General features: G+C 37.3%; 1 protein-coding gene across 3 annotated transcripts; it reads left to right on the top strand.

Moving 5' to 3' along the window:
- Window positions 1–335: 335 nt before the first annotated feature.
- LOC127425425 (phosphatidylserine synthase 1-like) lies at window positions 336–26312 on the top strand. 3 transcript variants are annotated; one of them, XR_007894618.1, is made up of 13 exons: window positions 336–600; window positions 1135–1226; window positions 1453–1497; window positions 1591–1715; window positions 3839–3997; window positions 14053–14204; window positions 14549–14690; window positions 14944–15056; window positions 15567–15632; window positions 16688–16784; window positions 17023–17122; window positions 17410–17478; window positions 17811–17873. XR_007894618.1 is itself a non-coding variant. In XM_051671439.1 (13 exons), exons 1-13 carry the CDS (start codon window positions 422–424, stop codon window positions 20486–20488), a joined length of 1389 nt encoding a protein of 462 aa, XP_051527399.1. In that variant the 5' UTR covers window positions 336–421; the 3' UTR covers window positions 20489–26312. The 3 variants fall into 3 exon arrangements, 2 of the variants coding, with proteins under 2 accessions (XP_051527399.1, XP_051527400.1); XM_051671439.1 differs by lacking the exon at window positions 16688–16784 and adding an exon at window positions 20409–26312 and having other exon boundaries at window positions 17811–17877; XM_051671440.1 differs by lacking the exon at window positions 17811–17873 and having other exon boundaries at window positions 17410–17523.
- The last annotated feature ends 1196 nt before the right edge of the window (window positions 26313–27508 follow it).

Below are 27508 nucleotides of genomic sequence, written 5' to 3'. Positions count from 1 at the left end.
AAAGGAAAGAAGAAAAAGAAAGAAAGAAAAGGAAAAGGGGAAAGAAAGAAAGAAAGAAAGAAAGAAAGAAAGAAAGAAAGAAAGAAAGAAAAAAAAGCTACTTTTCAACTTGAGCTTCTGAACTTCCTCATGCTGATTTCAGGTCAGGTCAGGAGATGGTACTGTCGCTCATCTTTTCCCCGTCACCACCCGCGGACCCTGAAACGACCCCGCCTGATACAGAGCCCTGCAAATGGGAAAAGCTCTTACAGCCTCCTACCATTCACCGACCAATGGAGTGGACTGAAAAAGGGCGGTGACAGCGACTCGACCCACTCAATTTCAGTGAAGTTCGGTAACGGTCAGAGAAGCTCGTCGCTGTTATAGTAAAGTGTCTTCAGGACCCGTTCGCTATTTATATTTCTTTTGAAATAGATTTATCATGGCGCCCAGTGAGGGGTCCAGGATGCTTAGTAAAGATGATGCGAATTATAAACTTCACTTTCGGATGATAAACGAGCAACAAGTGGAGGATATCACCATTGATTTCTTCTACAAACCGCACACCATTACTTTACTGACGTTCACCGTCTTCAGCATAATGTACTTCGCCTTCACCAGGTAAGTAAACAGAGGAGGCTACGACTGAGCTTACCTGTCAGCATGAGAATGGCAACAGAGTGCTCGTGACAGAGCAGCGTCCTATGTGTTTTGTCCGTGACGGTGACACTTCAGCTCAAAGGGTTTCACTGGCACGACGATGTTGTTTCAGTGTTGCCAAAGCAGTTCATTGTAACAACCGATCTTTGTTTAAAATAATAATAATAATATTAATATTAATAATAATTTAAAATTACACAATTAAATGTAATTCATTCATAACACACGTTGCGCAATTCGTGAAAAATGGCATTTAAAAACTTGCTTTGCTTTTCTTTATATTTGAGTTTCTATCTATCTGTCTATCTGTCTGTCTGTCTGTCTGTCTGTTATGTTATAGGCTATTTATAATGTTATATTTATTAAAATATTATATGTATCTTTTTGGTTGTCTGTAGTTTTCCATGCATGTGCCAGTAATATTGTGCAAGTTTTCCATTTTATGATGTAATCATGGGGCTCTGAAGTTCTGTGCCACATTTTGTATTGTTGCAGGGATGATGGTGATTTTGACAATAACCTGCGTGTGGGCCTGCTGTTGGTCATCTCTTTCTTTCTTGTTATCAGTGTTCTGGCCTTCCCTAACGGTACAGTCATTGTTTGTTTTACTTTCCTAATAATAGAATTCATATTTTAACTGGTTATAGATTGTCTGAGGGTTATTTCATTTATACTGCAGGTGCTTCCCTTTAATATTTTAATTAGTATTTTATTAACTTATTGACTGTACTGGAACATTACTCCACAAATATGTATGTCCCTTTAAATGATATATTTTTTTCTTTTACTTTATGCATCTCAAAATTCTTTTAGGTCCTTTCACAAGACCACATCCTGCTATATGGCGCATGGTTTTTGGTGAGTGATTGAAAACAGTCTTTTCTTTTGTGTTTTCTTATCAGCAGCTCTGTTGACTCAACCTACTACGTCTTGATTTATTGTCACTTTCAGGCCTCAGTGTTCTTTACTTCCTCTTCCTGGTGTTCCTCATCTTTCTGAACTGGGATCAGGTGAAGAAATTGTTATACTGGCTGGACCCCAATCTGCGTTACGCCACTCGAGAGGCAGATGTCATGGCAAGTCATCTGATATTCTGTTGGAGAGTGAAGCCCATTACAAATACTTGGCATGAGGAACTAGTGACTTGTGTCAGTAAAGTCAGGAGTAATGTTCAGAATAGAATACTAGCTTACTACTTACTGAATATTACACAGGATGTACTGTATACTGCCTTCTATTTTATTTTATTTTATTTATTTTTATTTTTTATTTGCATAATACACACAATATAATAAGGATGTCATGATACCGCGCTCATGTACTTGTACTCGTGCTCGTAAAAATGCTCCGATACAAAAAACTGATACCATCTGATGTACGAATGTTATTGTGTAAACATTCAGCATGCAAACTAAAATCACTCTATGTCCTAGTGAGATTATTAAAGATGCAAAAGCTGCGATTTAATGAGATAAATTATAGTTTGAATGTGGCGCATGCTTCAAATGTGAGTGCTTGTTCACGGAGCGCAAATTCACTTTGTAGCGCAAGGCACATAAAGACTACATATTTATTTAATTAAATAGCAGCCTTTTGCGGTTTAATAATTACTTTGTCACATAGTGACTGGATTTTCCGGATTGGCCATCATAACAACACAGAAACACTTTAAAATAAAAGCTCAGTCAAAATAAAAGCTTGATTTAAATAAAAAAGTATGATAAAAATATTTCACTGCTGTAGTATTATGAAATATTCACTGTAGTACTACTACTAATATTTCTACTATTAATAATAAATCAATAGTAATTGTATTATATTTAAGCAATACCTCAAATATGTGATGTTCTGTTATGCAACAGTTTATTAGACAAAATATAACTCCAATGTTGTATTTTAGATTGTGCTGTGATGTTCTGTATAAAATAATTTTATTTGATAAAAATAATACAGTATTATGTTGAAAATAAATTTTTATATTTTCATTTTATTAAAGTTTTAATTAATTCATTCATTTATTTAAACACCATTTTGATGCTAAAATGTAAAAACTGTTGATATGGAATTCAGTAAAAAAATAAAAAAAAAATTAAAAAAAACAGGTATCGGCCAGTACCAAAAAGGAAGTATCGGTACTGGTACTTGTTCTCAAAAAAATGGAATCGGGAAATCCCTACTATGTACTGCAGCAATAGCAAGCATAGTATGTTAGTTCATTTCTGAACATAGCCAGGGTTTCCTTATCTTGGCCAGGGGAAGGCCATGTAATCTCTTTGTTGCTGTTTTATATAAAGTTCACAGTGTCATTACTTATTCACATAGAGCTATAAACACCTGAGCATCTCTCAGGACTGCCCTCTGTGGTTTGGTCCAGCCACAGTGGTCTACCCTCTTTGAAGTTATTAAATTACATTTGTCCAGGTATTATTTTCCACTGTGGATCCTTGTGGATTCATTTTAAGTGGTTTTGTTGGGTGTAAAAGCAAGGTTAGTTTCGCTGTGTGAGATGAGAAAAATTTCCAGGTTGTGTGATGTCAGCATGCAGTGCTCCATTTAAAGGCCAATATAAACAGGCTCTTTCTGTGCTATACATAATTATTGAACATTTAGATTATGGCTACATAACATATTTAGAGACATATAATCTGAGATTACTGATCACAGTGTGATCTTTGTCTGTGGCTCCATGATACAATCGTATTAATTTGTTTAGGCAATTATGGTCATCATAGCAGACTAGTACAGTACTTAGATTATGTCTGGGTGTGTGTCCAGTGTGTGTGGTACTAATCCACTGAATTATGATTAATGACTTTAAAGAGATAATGCCAGCTTGCAGTAAGAGGTTTCCAAGTGGCTCAGAGGACGGTCTGGCTTCGGATGTTCAGCCAATAGGATTAAGCTGATTGAATCTCTGTCCACTGACATCAGGCTCCATGTCCTTCCTTAGATACTATTAATGTGTGGAAGCAAACTGCCACTTCCTGAATCTCAGTTGAACTGATTTGTGCCAGACCAGATGCAAAGTGCTGTGAATAAGCTAATGAATTAGGTTTGCCTCTTTTTTTTTTCTTTTTTTTTTGGCTTAGTCAAGAATTTGTGTTAACAGATCATTTATGAAATTGTTGCTCTAAAAGTATATTGTGAGTTTTATGATATCAAAAAATATTGTCTCTATTGTCTCACAACTTTTCTGTAGGAGTATGCAGTAAACTGTCACGTGATCACATGGGAACGCATCCTTAGTCACTTTGACATCTTTGCTTTTGGTCATTTTGGGGGCTGGGCTATGAAAGCTGTACTCATCCGTAGCTACGGCCTCTGCTGGACCATCAGCATCACATGGGAACTCACAGAGGTAATGAACACCCCTCTTTTAGCTCCTCTGGGTGTCTTTCAGTGCACCTATTAAACAATCTGATATTCATTAACTTATATTTGAATCTGGGCTTGACTTACAGTTTTTCTCAATTGATTTGGCACATTTAATGAAACAAACTTACAATTGTCAAAACTCTAAGTACAATCCTCACATCCCATGGTACATTCAGCACACCCTATGTGACCTGCAAAAGGTGTTTACTCAATCAAAAGAATTAACTCATGTTTCAAATGTAAATAAATGCATCAATTAATAAATCATTGTCATCAAAACAAAAGGTTCCTTTATCATTACTTAGACCAAGACAGTCAACATGCAAAGACATCTTGTCAAATGACAGTGTACTCTGAAAGTGTGATAGTTACCCACTATCTAATATTGTCCAATTGCTAACATTGTATATGTAGGCAGCTGAATAATATTGATGTCAAAAAGTCATGGCACACTGTACTTTCAACAAAACATTTATTCAAACATTTATCATTATTGTATGTACACACTTTACAGCCAACCGAAAATACGTAAAGAAAGCTTGTTCAGAAAAAAATATATACAAGAGCAAAATTCAGGAACTACAGTATGTGCAAGAAAAAAGAAAATATGCTGCAAGTTCATCAACCTCATGGGTCTTCCAATCTCTCCTCTCTGTCTGGCCACAACATTTCATCTACATCACACCTTATATCCTCCCTTGCAATGCAACAAGGGAAAAATCTTTTGGCATGACGCAGCCACCCCCTACAACAATCTGCTGTGATATCCTCACAACCAGCATCCATTGAACCCAGTAAGGACAGCAGGTTGTGAGGACAGTGATCATAGACCTTCCATCTCGATGCAGAAAATAACTCCTCAATGGGATTTAGGAATGGGGAGTATGGGGGGAGAAACTCTATTAAAAAATGTGGGTGGGCAATAAACAATTCCCTGACTGTATTTGAACGATGGAATCTTACGTTGTCCCAAACTATAACATACGTTGGCAAGTAATTTCTTACCAACCCCCTCTCATTCTCAGGAATGAGATCCCTGTAAAGAGTTTCCAGGAAATTGAGGAGACGTTGTGTGTTATAGGGCCCAATGATGGGAATGTGGCTGAGTACACCATTCCCACATATGGCAGCACACATTGTAATGTTCCCTCCACGCTGGCCTGGCACATCAACAGTGGCTCGGTGACCAATAATATTACGGCCATGTTTCCTGACTTTGGTCAAGTTGAATCCTACCTCATCAACATACACAAAAATGTGTGGAGGTTCATCAGCCTCCAGCTCCATCACGTGAGGGCATGTGACGCCATGCGAGACGCAGACATGTAAGTGGCTAGCTCTGCGCACTTTGCTGGTTTTTTGATTATTTTCATGTTATAACCGGTGAGATTCGATACACTCAGTTACATATTTGCTCTTGAGGTAAACATGGCAAAGAAGTAAAAATCCTCAGACTCTGGAGACATTAAAAGACACTTACGTGCTCAAGCTGAAACCTTGCGAGCCGGGGACTCGATTTGGACGGCATGTCGGGAGAAGAAATCCAGCGTCAACTGTCCAACATCTCGGTGATGCTGACAAAGGTTGGTGCTGACTTGTAGGATCTCGTTGTAATACGTCGATCGATTACAGCGATGGAAACAAAATTCTCTGAGTTGGTCACAAGAGTGTTGAGAAACGAATCGATTATCTGGAGTCATCAGAAAAGGGAATTATCCACTAACCCTCCCGTGTCCAAAACAGACTTGGAATATATTTTGGAAAAACTGGAAGATCTCGTAAATAGGAATCGAAGGAACAGTATACGAATTGTTGGAATTCCTGAGCAAGAAGAGGGCAGAGATATGGGGAAATTTCTGGACGAGCTCTTCCCGAGTCTGCTCGACATAACAGACCATAAACTGGAAATCGAGAGAGCTCACCGAGTCCCGAGGGAGACAGGCCCCGATCAGTTCTGGCCAAATTTCTGAGATCATCCAATAAATATCTTGTGTTACGCGAGGCGAGGAGCAAAGGAAAACTTTCTTGGAAGAATCACAATATTTTCTTGTTCCCGGATTTTGCAAATTCGACAAGAGAGAAACGTGATCGGTTCAAGGAATGTAAGAAACTCTTACATCAACGGAAGATCGCTTTTGCACTGATGTTTCCGGCCAAACTGAGAATAGACACCCGGGACGGCAGCAAAGTATTTTTATGCAACAAAAAGGCACTAGCCTTCATACAAACTATGGGTGAGTAAACCATTGGGTGTTTCTTATGTGAGTGGACTGACTCGCTGTTCAATGTCTCAACTGTCTAAAGAAGCTGGGTGCCATTTTTTGTTTCTTTCTGCGTTGGCTCCACCTAGTGGCTGGAGTTTGTTCTGTGGCATGACACTCCAAGAAACTTTTGCATTGACGGAAGATCGTTTTACACTGAAATTCCCAGCCAGATTGAGAATGGACACTATGGATGACCGCAAAATATCTACATGCTCACATAAAGGATGTCTTTTATAAAGTTGACGGACTGAGTAAGTCATGGTGTATATTTTTTACGTGGCCTCCAAGTGAGTTTGACTCTTGATCATCCGAGGAACCGGGATGCTGGTTTTATTTCTTTATGTACTGGCTCCGCCTAGCGGCTGGAGTTTGTTTTGTTGAATAATACTGCTTCAGGTCAGCTGTGGATGAATCTGATCGTTCTGTGTGCTTACGCCTCTTGTTGGCTGGAGTTTGTATTGTGGAGTATATTTAAGGGACATCAGAATGATTACGTCATCTGCTGCACTCATAACAGCCGGCTCACTGAACAATTGTATGTCTGTCCGAGGAAACTGAACAGCTTTATATCAGCTGGAGTTTGTTTTGTGGAGGAACACACCTTCAAGACAGTTCTGTGAATGAATCTACATGTTCTTTGTGTTTATTCTGCCTGTTGGCTGGGGTCTGTTTTACAAAGTATTTTCTGTTATGTAATTTTGCCTCACAAAATTTGTGCAGAAGCACCGGACTTGAGAAATCCGATGGTAAAATTGTCACGGGGGCTCTCGTATGCGAACATGGACCTTCTGAGTTTAGAGGGATTGACGGCGGTTGGCGCTGTCGTGTGCGGGGTTAATGCACATGTTTTTCTTTTTTCTGTTTGTTTTGTTTGAGGGAGAGTTTGGGGTTTGATTGTTGCATTAATGGGGAATGTGGTCTGTATAATCTTGCTTTTGACACACAATTTATTTTTTTATTATATCAATATGTCAATTGTTAATATGAGTGGATTATCTCTCTCCACATGGAATGTGAATGGATTGGGGCACCCCATAAAAAGAAGGTTATTTCTTTTATTAAGCGTAAGAAATATGATATAGTCTTTCTTCAAGAAATGCATCTTTCCCCACAGTAAGCTTAAAAATTTGGGATGATATGGGGTGGACATGTTTTCTTTAGTGTTGGTTCAAGTAAGAGTAGGGGAGTCATTATACTGATAAATAAACAATTCAAATTTCTCAAACAGATTAAAGATAAAATAGGAAGAGTCATTATTGTTTTAGCAGACATTCAAGTGCAAAGATTGATTTTGGCTAATATTTACACACCTAACGCTGATGATCAGGGCTTTTTTATAGATCTTGAAGGGATGTTGCAAACCGCTGGCACCCCTCATGATATAAAATTGGGAGGAGACTTTAATTTATTGATGGACTCAATTCTTGATCATAGTGAAGCAAAAGTGTGTAAGCCCCCTAGAGCAACATTGATGCTTCACAGGATGTGTAAATATCTTGGTCTTGCAGATATCTGGTGACTTTTGAACCCATCTGGTAGGGACTATAAATGTTTTTCATTAGTTCATAAGATTTATTCTAGAATAGATTTTTTTTTATATCTAAATCCCTCATTTCTTCTGTTGTTGACTGCTCAATTGGAAACATCTTAGTCCCAGATCACGCCCTGGTGAGTTTAGAGATGTTGCCACATACAGAGAAAAAGAAATCATATAGTTGGCGCTTCAATGTATCCCTTTTGCAAAATCCTGATTTCCAACAAATGTTAAAGACTGAAATCAATGTTTATATGGAGACCAACTGGTCCTCAGTATCCTCTGTGGGCGTGGCTTGGGAGGCACTTAAGGCAGTTTTTAGGGGTCGGATCATACAGTATACCTCATTCACCAAAAAATCCAAAGCACGTGAACTCGTGGAGTTGGATGGGGATATTAAAAGTGCCGAGGCAGAGCTGAAGTGCCGAACGTCGTCTGATGGCCTCAGAGAATTGACCCAATTGAAATACAGATATGATACTATTTTGTCACGGAAAGTGGAGTTTTGGTTGTTCAGGGCAAGTCAGTCATATTTTGAGTCAGGGGACAATGCAGGGAAGCTTCTGGCAAGATATATAAAACAGAGAGAGTCTTTTTCTACCATTCCCTCAGTGAAATCTGCTGGTGGTGAAATATTTACCTTAGCCATTTATATTAATAATGCTTTTAAAGAATTCTATCTTGATCTCTATAGTTCCACGTCTTCGACTACTGATGAAGATATTAGAAAATTTGTGGAACCATTAGAAATCCTTAAATTGACGACTGAGCAAAAAAAATTCTCTTGATTCTGAGATAACCTTGGAGGAGCTTGGCGAGGCAATTAAGGCCTTGCCTTCAGGCTACCGTCCAATTTCCCTGATCCAGCTAGATGTAAAAATTTTGTCAAAAATTTTGGCTAACCGATTAAGTAAAGTTATGACATCTTTTATACATATAGATCAGGTGGGGTTTATTAGGGGCCACAGCTCTTCTGATAACATTAGGCATTTCATCAATATCATGTGGTCAGTGGCAAATGATCAGACTCCGGTCGCTGCCATCTCACTTGGAAAAAAAGCATTTGGTATGATAGAATGGGATTATCTTTTTAAGATTTTGGAAATATACGGGTTCGGGAGTACATTTATTGGTTGGATTAAGTTACTTTATAGACACCCTGTAGCGGCGGTACAGTCAAATGGATTAATTTCAGATTATTTTACTTTGAATAGGGGCACTTGGCAGGGTTGCCCTCTTTCCCCATTATTGTTCTGTCTTGCCCTGGAACCATTAGCAGCTGCGATAAGAAAGGAGGAGGATTTTCCAGGGGTGGTTGCGGGAGGTATGGCGCATAAACTTTTGATTTACACAGATGATATTTTATTATTCGTCTCTGACCCTACTAGATCTATGCCTTGCCTCCACAGAATTATTAATTCCTTTTCTAAGTTCTCAGGATACAAAATCAATTGGTCTAAATCCAAAGGTTTGGCTTTGACAGCGTACTGCCCAGTAACGGCTTTCTAGCCGGGCGCTTTCCAGTGGGCCAAACAGGGCATCAAGTATTTGGGCATTTTATTCCCAGAAAAATTTGTGTGATTTTAGTTAGTTAATTTTGACCCCTTAATAAAACGGTTTTCGAGAGATGTGGACAAGTGGGCTTCATTGCATTTATCTAAGATTGGGAAAGTTAATGCTATTAAAATGAATTGTATTCCAAAATTCAGTTACTTGCTGCAGTCTCTCCCTATAGATGTCCCCCTCTCTTATTTCAAGCAATTCAATAGCATAGCGAAGTCCTTCATTAGGAATAGTAAGCGTCCCAAATTACATTTCAATAAGTTACATAGGCTGATTGACAAAGATGGGCTAGGCCTACCCAAGATTTTATTTTATTATTATGCATTTGGTCTCAGACATTTGGCTCATTGGTTGCTTCCACCTGAGAGAGCCCCTCCCTGGTTCTGTATAGAACAGGAAGCTCTTGCCCCTATTTCACCATCGCAGAGCCTTTCTATCAAATTAATCGGAGAAGTTAAGTTACATCCCGTTATCTCGCATTTGAACTCAGTATGGACTAAAGTGTCCAGAGTGTTTAATTCAGACATTTATTTAAATGTTACCCCGAGCATATGGCTGAACCCCAAATTATGCATCAATAAGTCCCCTTTTTGCTGGTCAGAATGGATTGGGAGGGGGGTTCCTACACTCAGTGACCTATATGAGAGTGTAGAGTGTTGAGATCCTTTAAAAATTTGGCTATAAGTATTTACAGTTGCGCCACCTGTTCTGTACTGTTTTTGGGAGTGGTTTACACCCCTCTAAAGCGCAGATACTCTGGGAGTGGTGAGTACTGCTTTTGGAAAAGGTCATGAGGCATCAGTGTATTACTCCCTGCTAATTCAGAGACTGGGGGATGGAACTTCAGCTTCTCTTAAGAGATTATGGGAGAAAGATCTAAACTTGATATTGGAGGAGGGAGTGTGGGCTAGGATTCTACAAAAATGTCAAATCTGCATCTAGAGATGCAAAGGTTCGCCTTATGCAATTTAAGATTTTACATAGAGTCTATTGGACCCCCTCTAGATTGCATAGGCTTGGTCTTGAAGACACACCCACCTGCTATTGATGTCAATCAGAAGATGGAGACACATTCCATGTCTTTTGGGGATGTGTTAAGATTCAAGAGTTCTGGTTGAGGATTCAGAGTTTTATGTGCAAGGTTTTGGCCTCTCAAATTTTATTCTGCCCCAGACTTTGTATCTTAGGAGATGGGGCAGTCATTCATTTGAAGAGTAAGCATGTGAAAAACTGGGTCCTAACTAGTATTATGATTGCCAGACAGATTATTTTAAGGAGTTGGAAGTTGGCTGGATGGGGGGGATAGTTAGGGTTAAATATTGATTCTGTATATATATTTTTTGCTGTTCCTTTCTAATAGATGAATCAATAAAAATGTTAATCGCAACAACAAAAAAGATAGTAAAGCAATTTAGCAATTTAGGAAATAATTTACAGTAGATATTGTAAATCAAACAGTTACACATATCCCACATTGTGTAACATATTCTGCATATACAGGTTGTACTTGTCAATACTGAAAGACAAGGAGATTACAGCACTGTGTAGTGTACAATGATGAATTCTTACCTGTACATACATTGCTCTAAATTGTGAGGAAATTGAATTGTTCCCCATCTAGCCTAAGTCTATCCATCTGACAACTATTACAACAATACCACATAACTATTATGTACCTAATATATGTGTGACAGGTTATTGTGATTGTTGGTTGTTCTATTTAGCATGTAGGGATTTACACAATGAACGTGTATAATTGCGTTTGAGAATAATATCATTCAATAGCAAATGAATGCAAACTATTTTGATCTGCAAGAGTTACTCAATGCATTTTGTGCCAAAGCAGTTATAAATGACTATAGTCATGTGAACAAATGACCTAATGTTCATATAGTTAGTCATATAGTTTGACAAAGTTTAATAGTCATTCAACGATTATGCCAAAGCGATTGAGAAAAACTGTAACATTATAGGTGCACTCTGTAGGTGCACTCTGTCATTTTTTGTTTATGTTGCACTGGGGGACATGGCAGTCGTCTTGGACTTATTCTGGGACCGAGCAGTGTAAATTCAGCATCAAGTAAAAGCAAATGTTTTCGGTTACTGTTGAATGATTTATGATTCATTTATTGCGCCATCACTATAGGTGTAAAACGTTTTTAAAGTAGAAAAAAATTGCTTGGTGCACCGTTGATGTCAGTGTTTTGTGGATTTGATTTGCCTTGATGTGTGGGTGGGTTTGTATTTCCCAATCAAATAGCTTTAAAGTAAGTAGCTTGTGCCAGATCTCCCAAGCAACCAAATTGGCCCGGTTGCTAGGAAGGGTAGAGTCACATAGGGTAACCTCCTCGTGGTCACTATAATGTGGTTCTCGCTCTCGGCGGGGCACGTGGAGAATAGCGTGAAGCCTCCACACGCGCTATGTCTCCGCGGTAACACACTCAACAAGCCATGTGATAAGATGCGTGGATTGACGGTCTCAGACGCGGAGGGCAACTGAGATTCATCCTCCGCCACCCGGATTGAGGCGAGTCACTACGCCACCATTGACTTAGAGCGCATTGGGAATTGGGCATTCCAAATTGGGGAGAAAAGAAAAAAAAAAGAAAGGAAGTAGCTTGTAGTAGCAGTGGAACTGATTATGCAACTTCCTCATAACTACATACTTGTTAGCTGAAGGTGTAATCCTATTAGTCAAAAGAGAACTATGACATAGCCCCTTTCCAACTTCAGGAACAAAAGGCAGTTTTAGGTAATTTTACTCAGAACTATTAATTTTTGTCACTTTCGCACATGAGGAACTATAGTTCCCCTCTGTTAATAGAGACTTTTTAGGTCCTACTCTAGGGTAGGTACTTTTTGGGACTATAGGAGGAGCTGCAACCTGTGATTGGTCAAACACGTATAATGCACAAAGCAATGAGAAACGTGAGGAATTGGTAGCTGCCATGAGTAAACAAACTTGTAGCTGCTAGCCTGCTACTCAGGACTGCGCTAATTTTCCAATTCCCTTAACAGAAATAACATAAAACCAACAAAGTATCCAAAGAGTATCGCCTGTTTCAATATTATGTGTTTGTGCAAGGTGTGAGCAGCGCTGCTGCGTGACATCAACGGGAGACGCGCTTTGAGTTATCATCGCATCAGTACTGTGTGACTGACTATACAGAAATTAATGTGATTTCTGAATTACTACATTGAATTTTTCCTGGGATAATGGACATAAATAATAAAATGTTTATTGAGAGTGGGTAATTGAAATACATTAAAAACTTAACCGTCATAAAATCCAATTTACACGAGGAAAGGGTTGTGTGCCTGTTACTGCGTGGTTAACTTGCATCAACACGTCTCTTTTTCAGTCAATGGGTGAGTAGTTCAGTACAGTATTTTATGTTGAGTCATAAAATGCTTTATTGTAAAAGATTGTGTTGATAAATAGGTTTTCTGTTCATTATCAAACTTGTTTTCCAAGTTCAGTATGTGCTGCGTGATTACAATTGGCTGAGCACTTCATCTCTCCTCTCACTGTGCCTTCAGGGATTCATGAACGGCTCACGCGCCCAGTGTAAAGACTGTAACAACCTTAAGACACAGTTTGTGTAAAACAGCTCTAACAAAATTGTAGCTCGATCCTGGCATTCTGCTGAACACAAACAGAGATTTTTACAAGAATATCTCAGCTCTGTAGGTCCTCACAATCCAAGAGAATGGGTAACAAAATAGGTAAAAAATCTTTGTTTTTGTTCAACAGAACAAAGAAAGTCATACACACCTAGGATGCCATGAGGTTGAGTAAATGATGAGGTAATGGGTAAGCTTTCCCTTTAATAGTGATGATGTCATAAGGGGTAACACTGCACTACATTTTCTTAACGGGTGCAGCATGACTGTGGATTTTACAGTTTTAGGCAAGTTCACAGTTTAATAGCAGCTACCTGTGAGCTAATACTAGATTAACAGACGGCCGAAAGACTGCACTAATGCACAATGGTGTCTCTGTATCCCTTCAGATTGAGTCTTATAGTGAAAACCACCTAGATTGTTATAGAGGGGCATATCGCAACTTATTATTTTAATGGTATTGTTCACCCAAAAAAGAAAACTTTGTCACCATTTACTCACCCTCACATGGTTCCAAACCCATTTGACTTTGAAGGAAATGTTGGCAGAATATTCAGTCTCAGGGCGAATTCCAATCGAAAGTCCCTATGCTTTACTCACTACAAAGGACAAAGCTTTTGATGTGGGCTCTCTAAAGAGAGCATGGCATTACAGTTTGAATGCACCCTTCACTAAAATTCTTGTGAAAGGGCCCTTTGTGAAAAAAATAAACTTTCTTACTTTTGTTTGGAACGACTCTTTGTGTGACTTCCCCTTCTGAAAGTGCCCTTCAAGGGCGCAAAAATGCAGTTTGAAAAACGCCCTCAATCACCATTCACTTTAACTGTATGGAAAAAAGATGCAATGAAAGTGAATGGTGACTGAGGCTATCAGTCCCTAACATTTTGCCTAACATTTGTGTTCCACAGAAGAAAGAAAATCATACAGGTTTGGAACAACATGAGAATGAGTAAATTATTATAGAATTTTCATTTTTGGGTGAACTATCTCTTTAACGCTTTCTCTTTTCTTTCTCTCATTGTCACTCTCTCTCACTCTCTCGCTCATTCTCAGTTGTTCTTTATGCACCTCCTGCCTAACTTTGCAGAGTGCTGGTGGGATCAAGTCATTCTTGATATCCTGCTGTGTAATGGAGGGGGCATTTGGCTTGGCATGACTGTGTGTCGTTTTTTAGAGATGCGCACGTACCACTGGGCCAGTATCAAGTAAGTTCTCAACAACATGATAATCCGAGAAGCTCTCGTTTTGCCTATGTTAAACCATTGTGGCTTGGCATAAAAATTTGTCTTTGAATAATAACATTTATTTTGATCAGATAAGCACCTTAAAGGAATAGTTGCACAATTGCAATGTCATAACTAACGTATTGACATTCAGTTAAGACAAAGAGATTAGATATCTAACCGTGTTAAGGCATAACCTGTTTTGCACAACATTCTTGTCGGATCATCCGAGCAAGACCCTTTTCAATTCATTGGGATTGTGCATGTGGGTATTTCTGGGCATAAGATAATTGGGAATTGGTCAGTTATGCATTTTATGTGTGCAGGGATATCCACACCACCACAGGCAAGCTGAAACGTGCTGTTATGCAGTTCACTCCAGCTAGCTGGATGTACGTGCGCTGGTTTGACCCCAAATCCTCCATCCAGAGAGTGGCTGGCATCTACCTCTTCATGATTATATGGCAGGTGTGTGATGCGACTTTTCTAATTATGTACTGTCTCAAAAATTTGGACATACCTACCTAACCTTTATTATTATATTATTACTACGATTTTCTTTCATAACAATAGTCATCAAAACTATGTAATGGAAGTATGGCAATTTTGTAGTGACCAAAAATGTTAAACAAATCAAAACTATCTCATATTTTAGCTTCTTTTAAATAGCCACCCTTTGCTTATTCATGTTTTATGATATGTTCTGCCACCCTCTCAACAGCTCACCGAGTTGAACACGTTCTTCCTGAAGCACATCTTTGTGTTCCAGGCATCTCATCCTCTCAGCTGGTGTCGGATCTTATTAATTGGGATCATCACTGCCCCCACAGTGAGGTAATATCCATTTACCTTCTTTAGTGTGCCAGCATAATCCCTCAAAATGAGAGTTTCTCTGGATTGGCAGCAGGTCAAGATTTTTGATTGATTTCACCATACACAACAGATTTTTTGTTTACACTCATAAATTAACGTTGGCTTCAATATTATTCTCTAGAAATTAGAATCATTATCTCTTTAAAGCCTGATGTACCTAAACAAAAGGTTTTCTGGAAGGGCAGGACAGAAGAACATGAGAGAGCCAAGTTTTCATAATCCAGTTATATTATTTAAAGCACTTATTATTAATTTATTTATCATAGATTGCATAGTGATGATCCTTTAATATAAACACAATAATGCCATCTTTCAATTCTATCAGCCATATAATTCATTCTAAATAAACAAGACTCATTTTGGATAATGATGGTTTTGCAGGTATGCTGTATGTACACACATGCACCCACTGTAAAGTTGTTTAATGCCAGAGGTGTCAAATGACTCATATTACTTTTTGTTTGGATTCAGGCAGTACTTCGCATATCTCACAGACACCCAGTGCAAAAGAGTTGGAACACAGTGTTGGGTGTTTGGGTGAGTATATCGGATGTGAATTTGCTGTGTAATACCTCCCTAAAAAGGATTTCTCATCACAATTTTAATTTAAACAGTTTGGATATTTGGGGGCATACAAACAATAACATATGATGACTTTGCTAACTTTAAGTCATAGGACTGACAATAAAATCTAATTTTTAATAGCTAGATAGATGCATAAAAATATACTTGTAGATGTGTGTATATATTGTTCCTCAAGTGTTAGTTTTAATTGTTCCTCAAATGTTCAAATGATTTCATCATTTACTCATCCTCATGCCATCTCAGATGTGTATGACTTTCTTCTGCAGAACACAAATGGAGATTTTTAGAAGAATATCTCAGGTCAATACAATGCAAGTGTATGGTGACCAAAACTTTGAAGCTCCAAAAAAAACCCACATTGGATCCGAAGTGATCCAGTCGGTTTTGGGTGAGAACAGACCAAAATGTAACTCCTTTTTTACTGTAAACCTTGACATCAGCAGTCTCCTTTGCGGTCATGATTTCAAGCCTGATTACACTTCCCAGCGCCATCTAGAGCTCTGCACATGTGTCAAGCACTAGGAAGTGTAATCGAGCTTGAAATCATGATCGTTACTAAAGACTGCAATGACACAATGTACAGTGAAAAAGGAGTTACATTTTGGTCTGTTCTCACCCAAAACCAATTCAATCGCTTCAGAAGACATGGATTAAACCACTGGAGTCATATGGATTACTTTTATGCTGCCTTTATGTGATTATTGGAGCTTCAAAGTTTTAGTCACCATTCACTTGCATTGGACCTACAGAGCAGAAATAATCTTCTAAAAATCTTCTTTTGGGTTCTGCATAAGAAAGAAAGTCATAGACATCAGGGATGGCATGAAAGAAAATGGTCATTTTTGGGTGAACTATTCCTCTAATTCATAACCTTTTAGTGATGTCTTTTGTTGGGCATGTCACACAGCTCAAGCTGTCAGTAAAGCCAATTTAATTAGAAACTTTTGACCTCCAACTCATCACTGATGGTTTTGCCAAAATCAGCTGATTTGTGTCCTGTTTTCCAGACAATCTCCCTTTTACCATTCGATTCTAAACAATGGAGGCATTTTCTCTTGGTTTGAACGAAGCTTCAGGACTGCCAAATTACTCCAACTCAGTCTGGTGACCAGAGTTAACAAACCTCACTTTTGTGTTTGTGTATGAGTCCTTCAAGTCTAAAATAACTATAGAGAGTTCCCATTGTGTCTGAAACAAAAAGTATGCAGGTTTTCATTTTAGATTGTACTGATTAAGTTTTTTTTTTGGCATAGTTTTGTACAAACTTATGTTATGAAATGTTAGTTCTTTATTAATATAAATATCTGAGTGTATGAGTTTATGATTGTGTTCCTTCTTATAGGGCCATTGCTTTCCTGGAAGCCCTAGCTTGTATCAAATTTGGACAAGACTTGTTCTCTAAAACACAGGTCCTGTATGTGGTCCTGTGGCTTATATGTTTGGTAAGTGTTTGTAGTAAAATATTTGTAATTTTAAAACATTTTTATTGGTCTTTTAAATATTTAACATTTTAAATTTTACCTTAAACGTGTTTTCAAAGAAAAATTTATATTTAGTTTATTTTTATGCTTTTTTCTATTCGTAAAATAACATTAAGTTTTTTCTGTCAGTTTATAGATCTGTACTTCACACTAACCGTTTGCATTTTTCCTTTATATATAAATTATAATGTGGTGTCTTTCTCCCTCTCAAACACACTTTGTCTCACTTTCTATTGCCATCTTGCCAGGCTTTCATCACTTTTCTCTGTCTCTTTGGGATGGTTTGGTACGAGCAGAATTATGGGAAGAGACTGAAGGTAAACCACTGTAACCAATCAGTGATATATTATTACCATAGCATGACAGATGAAGAGTTATACTGAGAACCTCAATTAAAGTGGATACTTCAACTCAAAGAGTATGAAACTGTGCTGTTAAGCAGTCACTCACACTTTTGCAACTTTTGCATCACAAACATCTCTAACAAAAAGCACAGTCAGTGTGAAATTGTAATGCCTTGTTTCTTTACAGCTGTGTAATTGAGCACTGATGATGTCATTATGATATTATTGAGCATTATAGTGTGAATCTTAATTTGCCCTCTTGGTTTACTAGGTAGATAAACTGATTAATCTCATACCTCTCACAGAGCATTAAAGATTGTGACGATAACACCTCCACTGACCCGTTTGCTCACATTACTGAAACTGCCAAAGGTAACATACTTTCTGATTTGTCCCAGAGTGCCTCTTAAATGACGTTAAATGCTTAGACGTTAATCTCTTTGATGGGATGAAGCATTTTGTGTCTTTGTTTAGAAATAGCTGTGTTTACATGAATGCATGTATTAATATAAACAGTAGGTGGGCTGTGTTTAGGTTTGTGTCAGTGGAATTTTCTTTAATGATTTAAATTTTCTTACATTTTTATACTTTAATGCATAACTTTGTGCTAAAGGAGGATTTGAAAGTTTAACACTTACAGGGGTCATGAGTCATGACATGAGGAATCAAATTTTCCTTGATCTTTTGACAAATAAGAGGTCATTGTACTATAAAAAACAGACTGTAAGTTTCAGAACTCAAAACTTCCTTCTCACTGGAAAAAGAGCATTTGTTGAAACCAAGCTGCCAAAATGACTCGTGCTTATTGTGATGTCACATTGTGGTAGACACTTATATCTGACCGCCTCCACAACAACACATCAACACCTACTTTACCTTATCACTTCCATAGCCCTGCCCAGTAGAGGTGAGCAGTGAGAAGGCAAGTAGAGAGAACATGTCAGTCAAGAGCAGGGAGCCAATCATAACAGTGGGAGTTTACTGTCAAGTCTTAAAGGAGAAGCAGCACCAAAACCGAGTGTTTCTTACAGAGGGTCAGAATGAGGGTGGAAAATGATCAAATTTTACAAAGATGACTAATATTATAAGTAGAGCTGTCAGAATTAACACGTTAACACATGCAATTAATTTTAAAAAGTTTAACGGGTTCATTTTTCTTAATCGCGATTAGTCCATTTACCGATAATACGCCAGCATAAACACTGGTTTGAAGGGCGGAACCTTTGTAATGTGTCCACCCGGAGTCATTACACTGACGCACACTTCACAACACACACACACACACACACACACGCACCCCAGTGCCCTTCTACCAAATGAGCCTAGAAGCTTAGCATAAAAAAGCATAAAGCGGCGGTCCCATTGACATTCTGTGGGCGGTACTGTCTTTAAGAGCTCCTTGGTCATAACACGCTAGTTGACCGTTACATTCTCACCTATGATAGAGATTGTTTTCTAAGTAAATAAAAGAATCACTGCACACACACACACACAACAACAACACTTATGTGATAAAATGATGGCGAAAGGAGCTCTTACAAAGCCCAGATGGGACTTGTGATAGAAATCAAGTATTTTTCCACTTATGAAAGGTGCATTTTAATTACCACAGAAGCCCGTCAAGTCTTAACTATCACAAAAACACAGAATGAGACATTTTTGTCTGCAAGTGCTTTTCATGTGGAGTTCAAAGTGACGCTGATGTTGCCACTCTGACGTGAATCATAAACGCAGCTTCACAATTGCTGTAACAAAGCGGATAGCCACAGTCTACCGCCAGATTAATATTGTGGAGGATGAGAGTTTAAGAGATGTAATGCCCATTGCAATGAATATGCCACCTATGTGGGGACTAGTTCTTTCAATTAGTCAAACTCCCACTTAGACATTTAATGTTACTTGATTTGGTGCTATTTTAGCACCAATGTGTGCTATCTTTATACTGTTGAAGGCTTTTTTTTGTAAAATGTTAATAAAGCATTATATTGTTACATATTGTTTTGTTTTCTCTCCTAAGATGGAAATAAATGCATTTTCACAGGAAAAGAAGTATACAGTGCATTCAGAAAGCATTTTTTTCACATTTTGTTATGTTGCAGCCTTATGCTAAAATTATTTTAATTATTTTCACATCAATCTCAAATCCATACCCCACAATGACAATGCAAAAACCAGATTTTTGATAACTTTGCAAATTTACTAAAAAGAAAAACTGAAATATTCATATTGAAGTATTCAGACCCTTTGTTATGACACTTGAAATTGAGCTCAAGTGCATCCCATTTCTCCGGATCATCTTTGAGATGTTTCTACACTTTGATTCCACACTTCGATCCAACCTGACAGAGCTTGAGAGGATCTGCAGAGAAGAATGGCAGAAAATCCCCTAATCCAGGTGTGGAAAGCTTGTCGCATCATACCCAAAAAGAATTGAGGCTGTAATCGCTGCCAAAGGTGCTTTAAGTACTGAGTTAAGGGTCTAAATACTTATGTCAATGTGATATTTCAGTTTTTTCTTTTTAATACATTTCAAAGTTATCAAAAATCTGGTTTTTGCTTTGTCATTATGGGGTATGGAGTGTAGATTGATGTGAAAAAAAAATAATCATTTAAAGCGTTTTAGCATAAGGCTTCAACAAAACAAAATGTGAAAAAAAATGAAGGGGTCTGCATACTTTCTGAATGCACTGTATACAGTATAGTGACAAATTTCAGCACTTTCAAAATCTGTGATTAATCGCGATTAAAAATAAATTATCGACTGACAGCACTCATTATAAGTGAACCTCAAGGAACATATTAAAATAAAAAAAAGGCATGTCTTGACCCCTATAAATATCTACATGCATGTGGATTAATGTAAAATATTTACTTTAATATTTTATTATTGCTATTATAAGCAGAGATGGACTCCAATTTGTCCCGGAGAAGAAAAGTAGGCTCAGGTAAAAGCAAAACAATCAATGGAACAAGCAGCAGGTAGTGACCACAACTAGAGAACGCTTATCTCTCAGTGGACCTGAACACACAAGAGGTGTGAGAAAACAATCTGTCACAAATGGTTGGAGAGGTAAAACAGTTACCTGGGTGAAAGGGTAGAGAAGAAAGCGGTTCTATACACGTAAGACACACTCCAGACCACAGCAGCCCTGTGCCTGTACATTGTACAGTTAAATACTTGTTTGAGAAACTGAGAAACAGAAGCTTGAAGCTTTGTGGCATCCCATGTTTATGTTAAATCACAGCATACACACTTTATAATGGCACTGATGTGGCTTTAAATGGCACATTCCAGTGTAGAGAGTGTCAGTGTCCAGTTGTATAAAGCACATTAAGTTTTCCCTTAAGTGTAACACTTAAGTCGTTATTTCCCCTTAACTAAGGGAATGACTAGAGGGTGTTGCAAATAATCCCTTAGACACTTCTTTTAGCTAAGAGAAACCGTTAAGGGTTTTACTACAGTGAGCCAGGTTTTACCGTAATAAAATTCTACTGTTACCATGGATACAACATGTCCCTACCACTGATCTATAATATAGACATTTGAGCAATTTTAACACAAAGAATACTTAACTTTTTACAGTTTTTTTTTTAAATTTTCATTTTAGTGTGTGAATGTGTAAATTATTGCCCGACCTCTTCTAAATTAGTACGTAAACGGCATTGTCACGTGGCACCTGTTACTTTTCTTAGCGCTGTTGTGGATGCACCAATTACAGTCATTTGTGATTACAGCATAAACATTTTAAAAATCATTTTCTGGAGGTTACATGAGCCGATTTTCATTTGTTTCTCAGTTACAATCCTAAAAATTAAGATAAAAAAAAAAATTGTTTACATATTTTTCTGTGTGAATTAAAAAACATGTTGAGTTTATCATACGGAGCAATTAATGGAGGATTCTGCTTTTATGGCCAGCGAGTGTCCGCTTCAGGAAGACAGCTTTGATAGAGAATAGTGAGGTGAATTTGAAGTGTTAGATGTGATATTAGATTGCCTTTCATAATGTTAGCGATTCCCCATAGTAATCCTGCACTTGTTTATTGTTGCTAAAATGGTCTAAAGAGCTCTCCCTATCGTGAAAAATTTGCATTGGTATGCTGCACTCTTCAACTGGTTCGATAAACTTAACCATTTTTCCTTTTTTAGAAACCTTGTAACTCTTAGCCAACATTTAAGGTGAACTTTTACTACCCTTAAGGTTTACTTAGGAAAATGGCAGTTAAGGGGCTTTATGCAACACTTAAGGGAATACTTAAGTAAAACATTATTATTTAAGGGAAATTGTAGGGGATTGTGACGTTCGATTTTCACAGGCGGCGAAATTACCCATTATGCTTAGCACGTACTCCCAACGCGGATGATACAGGCTTCCGGTTCGCAACTTATTCACATCACCAAGCATTGAAATAATCACTAACAACAGTCAAAAACAATGGAACATTCCCTGTTTTCTTAACGTAAATTTCTTTCTCACTAAAATCTGTGTATGGACGCTTTCGACGGCAATTGCTGAATAAATAAGTACACAATCACACACATTTACATGGTAAAGTTACTACACTGGGCTTTCACGCCCTGTGTGTGTGAGTGTAAAAGAGACATTCAGCGCACAGAGAGAGAATTCACATTTATGATGCGTTAGATTTCACCGGGTTTCTTATTGCACACACAATGTATGATGATGATAGAAAGCACTTCAATGTGAAAACAGACAAATCTGGGAATATGAATCCGACAGGACACTTTTTAAGGTCCAAAAAAAGAGGACATGTACGTGAAAAGAGGACGTATGGTCTCCCTAGGTTTCAATTAAAAATCAGCAGATTTGAGGGATGTGTCATTTGGAATTATCCTTCAGTGTTTTTTTTAAATAGGTAAATGATGGAGAATTATGTTAATGCAACCTCTGCTTATTGCTTCTGGTGCGACTCAAAGTTTCAGGCATTGACAGATTTTGGGTGGGTTTATTGTTGTAACATTCATTTTCCAGTAATTTTTTAAGCCACCTGTAGTTGTTATAACATCTTCTAACAGCACATATTCCTCAAGTGTCTCCGATGATCGGCATCACCAGTAACGTTTGTCTAGCTCTAGCGTAAAATAACAACAACTATGCGGAAGTGCGGATTATCCGAGAGGATGTAACTCGCCGGAATGGCACCGCCAATGGAGAAGTCAGGAAAAAAGTGGATATTCCCTGTTAAATATCATAATAAAAAAATGAAATATCAGCAAAACAAGTTTGAACTTGGTTCAGTGAACCTGTGATTATGTCGGACATGTAACAGGTTGATGAATACACATCCTTACACGTTTAACACACTTCTAACTAGGGTTGCCACCCGTCCCCTAAAATACGGGATCGTCCCGTTGTAAAGACTGGCTGCTGGAACTGACAGTGACGATGGAGAAGTGAACCCAAGTGCAGTTTTATTTACAATTGTGGAATCCAAAAAACCCTGACTATAAATGTGAAATATAAACATGAACTTGAATATAAACTTGACTTGACATAAACTAAACTTGGCTTGGCTAGAACAAAACAACAAAGTTACATTAACAATACCTGACGAGAGACAATGGCAAACATGAGGGCTTAAATACACAGACATAGGTAACAAGACAACCAATGAACGGACAGAACTATAAACAATATAGCAAGACTAATAAACTTAAACCAATGACAAACTAGAACTGATAACAAAGTAATCAAACATTGAACCAATGGAAACAAGACATATGAACAGGGGAAAACACATGACAAGATCACATGTGGGAACAGGAAATCACATGACATGACAGGAACAGGAACTAAACTTGAAAATTTAAGACATGAAAAAACATGAACAAAACACATCTAGATGTGACACCCATATTTAAAGATAAAATTATGCGTCCCGTATTGAATCAACACGATTTGTCCCGTATTTAAGCTAGTCAGATGGCGTCATGGTGAAATCGTTCCAGATCGCTAATTTAACATTGATATAAGTTGGAAAATGTGCCTAAGGTGGGTAAAGCACCATCCGAAAAGTCCACAAATGGTGCTGAAACTGTGGATTTTTTTCTATATAAATGTTCAATAAGATCAAACAATGTATGAATACAATCACTGAGTCATAAAGACAAGTACAGGTGAAGAAACAAATACGTATAAACCAACCAAAATGTATACATAAATAAGATAAAGGAGACAAATAATCGAAAAGATAAAAATAAATATATTTTTAACATATAAAAGAAGTCAGAGGTCAGGAAAGTTCAGTATATAAGAAAGGGTATAAAATTTTTATTAATAATGCATATTACCTAAACGCATTTATTGCTAAAACTGTGGAGGATGTGGTTAGGGGCCATGATCCCACCCCCCACCCTCATTTAAGTGTCCCTTCAAAAGTGGCAACCCTACTTCTAACGCCTAAGAATTTGGGTACTTAGAAATGAAAACTACCATCAGACATACAATATGTGTCTTAACTGCTTAAATTATTAACCCACATACAATAAATAATAATATTTTACTTCAGTATGATCTTATTCCATACCAAAACTTAATAACAGCCATTTTCGATAGAACAATATTATTTACTGCATTCAAAATAAATGCAAAGACATCATTTTAGCGGTATGACATTATTTTTATTCACTTATCATTCACAAACAGTAGTCCATGCGCTGCAGTGGAGGAGACGGGATCTGTTCCTCCTGTTATATCGTATTTGGTGGTCTTGGTCATATAAGATCGTCGTTAGATTATATTTGACCTCATATCTGTCACAGCGACAGCACTTTGGAAATTAAAACAGCCGTTTACGATCGGAGTTTGCGTGATTTTTTTCGTTAAAAAAAGTTAATATCCACCAACCGCTGCTGCGGGTCAACTGTGTCTAATAGAGTAGACGTGGAGTGTTTGTTTGTAAACAGTAACTTCATCTATAAAGACCCTTAAGTAAAACTTAAAGAGCCCATATTATGCTCATTTACAGGTTCATAATTTTATTTTGGGGGTCTACTAGAATAGGTTTACATGCTTTAATGTAAAAAAAACACATGCTGCAGCACTTCTCTTCATCCTCTGGCTGAAACGCTCTTTAAAGCCCCACTTTCCGAAAAGTCCAGTCTGCTCTGATTGGTCAGCTGGCCCAGTCTGTTGTGATTGGTCAACCGCTTAGAGCGTGTGTCGGAAATGTAACGTCCCTTACCATAACTGAAGTAGCTCTTAGGCGGGCATTATGCAAATGTGTTACATAGTGATATAGCTAAGTCATGGAAGTAATGGCTGGACTGCAAACCAGGCATTTCAGGCAGTTCAGGCGCAGTGTTGTCTGTGGGAGAGAGTAACTCCCTTTGGCATGGACTTTGTGCTTTGTGACTTTGCAGACATTTTACATGCACAAACAGCTATATTACACACTAAAGGAAAGGTAAAATCCCAAAAAGCATAATAGGGTCTCTTAAAGTGTTGTTTTCTGCAACACCATTAAATTTAAGGGAAACTTTAGGGCAATCTTAAGGGAAATTTTCACTTAAGGTGCTTTATGCAGCCGGGCACAGAGTCTGAGCTAGCCGAAAGTTTGGGATGACCCACCTGATAAAATGAGTACAATGATTGCACCATTTTGATTTATAACAACCTTTTATTACATATGTATATTGTTGATGTAGACCAAGCAAAAATTTTGCACTTTTTCATCCACTTGCCTTGTAATCTGTGAATGTTTTGTTTTGTTTGCTTGTTTGTTTGTTTTCCTCTGACACCGATTCATTTACCAGGGTAATTATTGCTATGTCATGAAAATTTCGTTTTGTGGGCATAAAACAAAACTGTCTAATTTGTGAAAAAATAATGTTGTCACAGATGTTCCTGTGACCATTCTCACAATAGTAATGGTTTCAACTTTTTCAGTCTTCTCATATTTGCTCTTTTAAATTACAATTGTGTAGAGCCAGTGTGAAGGAGAGGCAGTTCTTGACCTTTTGCATCAAGAACTGTTGAAACATTCAAATAAGCACTTATGGCAACTTTTGAAGGTAGTTTAAAACGTCTCAACTCTGAATGCTGTAATGTCATTGTTTTCTATATTTTTATAGATTTTTTTGCATGTTGACTTATGTGGTAAAAGAGATAAATCATTCCTCGTGTGATTTTGTGTGTGTGTATGCATTTGCGTGCATGTACAGTATGAATAGAAATGGTTTTAGTTATTTTTTGTTTTGTTTTTTGTTTTGTTAGGCCTTTAAATGTCTATGCAGTTCTGTCACTTTTTTCTGTAAAAACCCACATTTAATGAAACATTCTTAAATATTTCAAAGGTGTCTAATGTTTTTTATAGTCCGCAATTATTTTCGTGGCTATTATTAATATTGAATGTTTACATATGCTTTTATTAAGCTATGACTAAATGCTTGCTGTACTTTTTTGCCTTATATAATTTGTTTACATTTTTTCATGAACCACATTAATGACCAGTACCCAAGATGTTAGTAAAGTGTTGTTCACAATGTATCTGCAATGTTTCTTTCAACTTAAAATAATGTAAGGTTTACAGTCATGAATTTTGTATGGTTCTGCCATTTTCACACCTGAAAGTGACCAATGAAACTGTATGTCATGTGATGTCAAGCTTGAATCCTGAAGCAGTATTTCCATATCTGACCATTTCAATCCTTTACCATGATCATCTGGAGAAATGAAGTGTGACCATTTTGCTTTTGATTTTATCAACTTGTGATTGGCATGACAGTAAAAAACTTCAAATCAAAAGTTTTAACGCACTGATAATGTGTCATTCAATAAAGCTTTCAAAGAAGTTTCCTTGCTTTTTTTGTCTTATTATTTTTATAATTAGTGTTAGAAGTCCCAGTTTGGGAATATCAAAATTATTTTAGAAATCATATGGCAATTTTAAACAAGCTTTACAAAGTTACTGGCTTTTTAGAATAGGCTCCAGAGGGAAAAAAAAAAGAAAAAAAAAATTCACAAAATTACAATTAAAAGTTAAAAATGTAAAAAATAAATAAATAAAAAATAAGTAGATTAGTTCTACAGTAATAAAAGTGTCCTTATACTGCAGTACTCAGCTTGACATTCTATGGAAATTGAGTTAATGTTAATCTAAAGGTCACACACATAACCTATAATTCTACAATGTCTTGCCTTCAGGGACTTGCGGGTATTTCCAGTAGTTTGTTTTATTTAATGCAATTATTTTAATACATCATAAACAAAATCAAATCAAAGTCATGGGCTTTTTAATGTACCCAGTTAGTTTAAACAACACTCCAAAAACCTTTTCTTTGATTAAAGAAAGTGGAAGCTTGCCTGCACTACATTCTTGAATTAACTAGTCTTTTAAATAAACTGTTGGTCAAAAGAAATATTTATAGACTTATTGGCTACAATCCTGATTTATATGAATAATCCAATTTTTATTATTTACAGTTTATTAAGTACAATTTGTGTTGCCCAAAACAATGGTTTGATATTTTTGTATGATACCTTTTATATTTTTGCTGTTTCATGAATGGTTTTTTTTCATAATTGTTTATAAAATTTGGCTGAAAACATTATAATAAGATGATACGGCCAAAGTAAAAAAGGACTTAAAAATTGATCTGTTTCTCACCCGCACTTATTATATCGCTTCTGAAAACATGGATTTAACAACTGGAGTCTTAGGGATTACTTTTGGTTTTGGGGCTTAAATTTTGGTACACATTCACTTGCATTGTGAGGACCTACAGCGCTGAAATATTCTTCTAAAATTCTAGAAAGAAGAAAGAAAGTCATACACATCTGGGATGGCATGATGGCGAGTAAATGATGAGAACATTTTCATTTTTGGGTGAACTATCCCTTTAAGTTGTTAAAACATTTAAAAACAGATGAAGCGCCGTCGGTCTCACCGCCATATTTGTAGTTTTTCACGTTTCACAATTGAGCCTTCGCTAAGCTCCGCCTCCCTTGGTTATCGCTGCTCGCTCTGAACAAGATTTGCAG

The sequence above is a fragment of the Myxocyprinus asiaticus genome, chromosome 34 (assembly GCF_019703515.2).
Source record: "Myxocyprinus asiaticus isolate MX2 ecotype Aquarium Trade chromosome 34, UBuf_Myxa_2, whole genome shotgun sequence".
Lineage (NCBI taxonomy): Eukaryota > Metazoa > Chordata > Actinopteri > Cypriniformes > Catostomidae > Myxocyprinus > Myxocyprinus asiaticus.
This window is presented reverse-complemented; position numbering and strand designations above follow the sequence as displayed.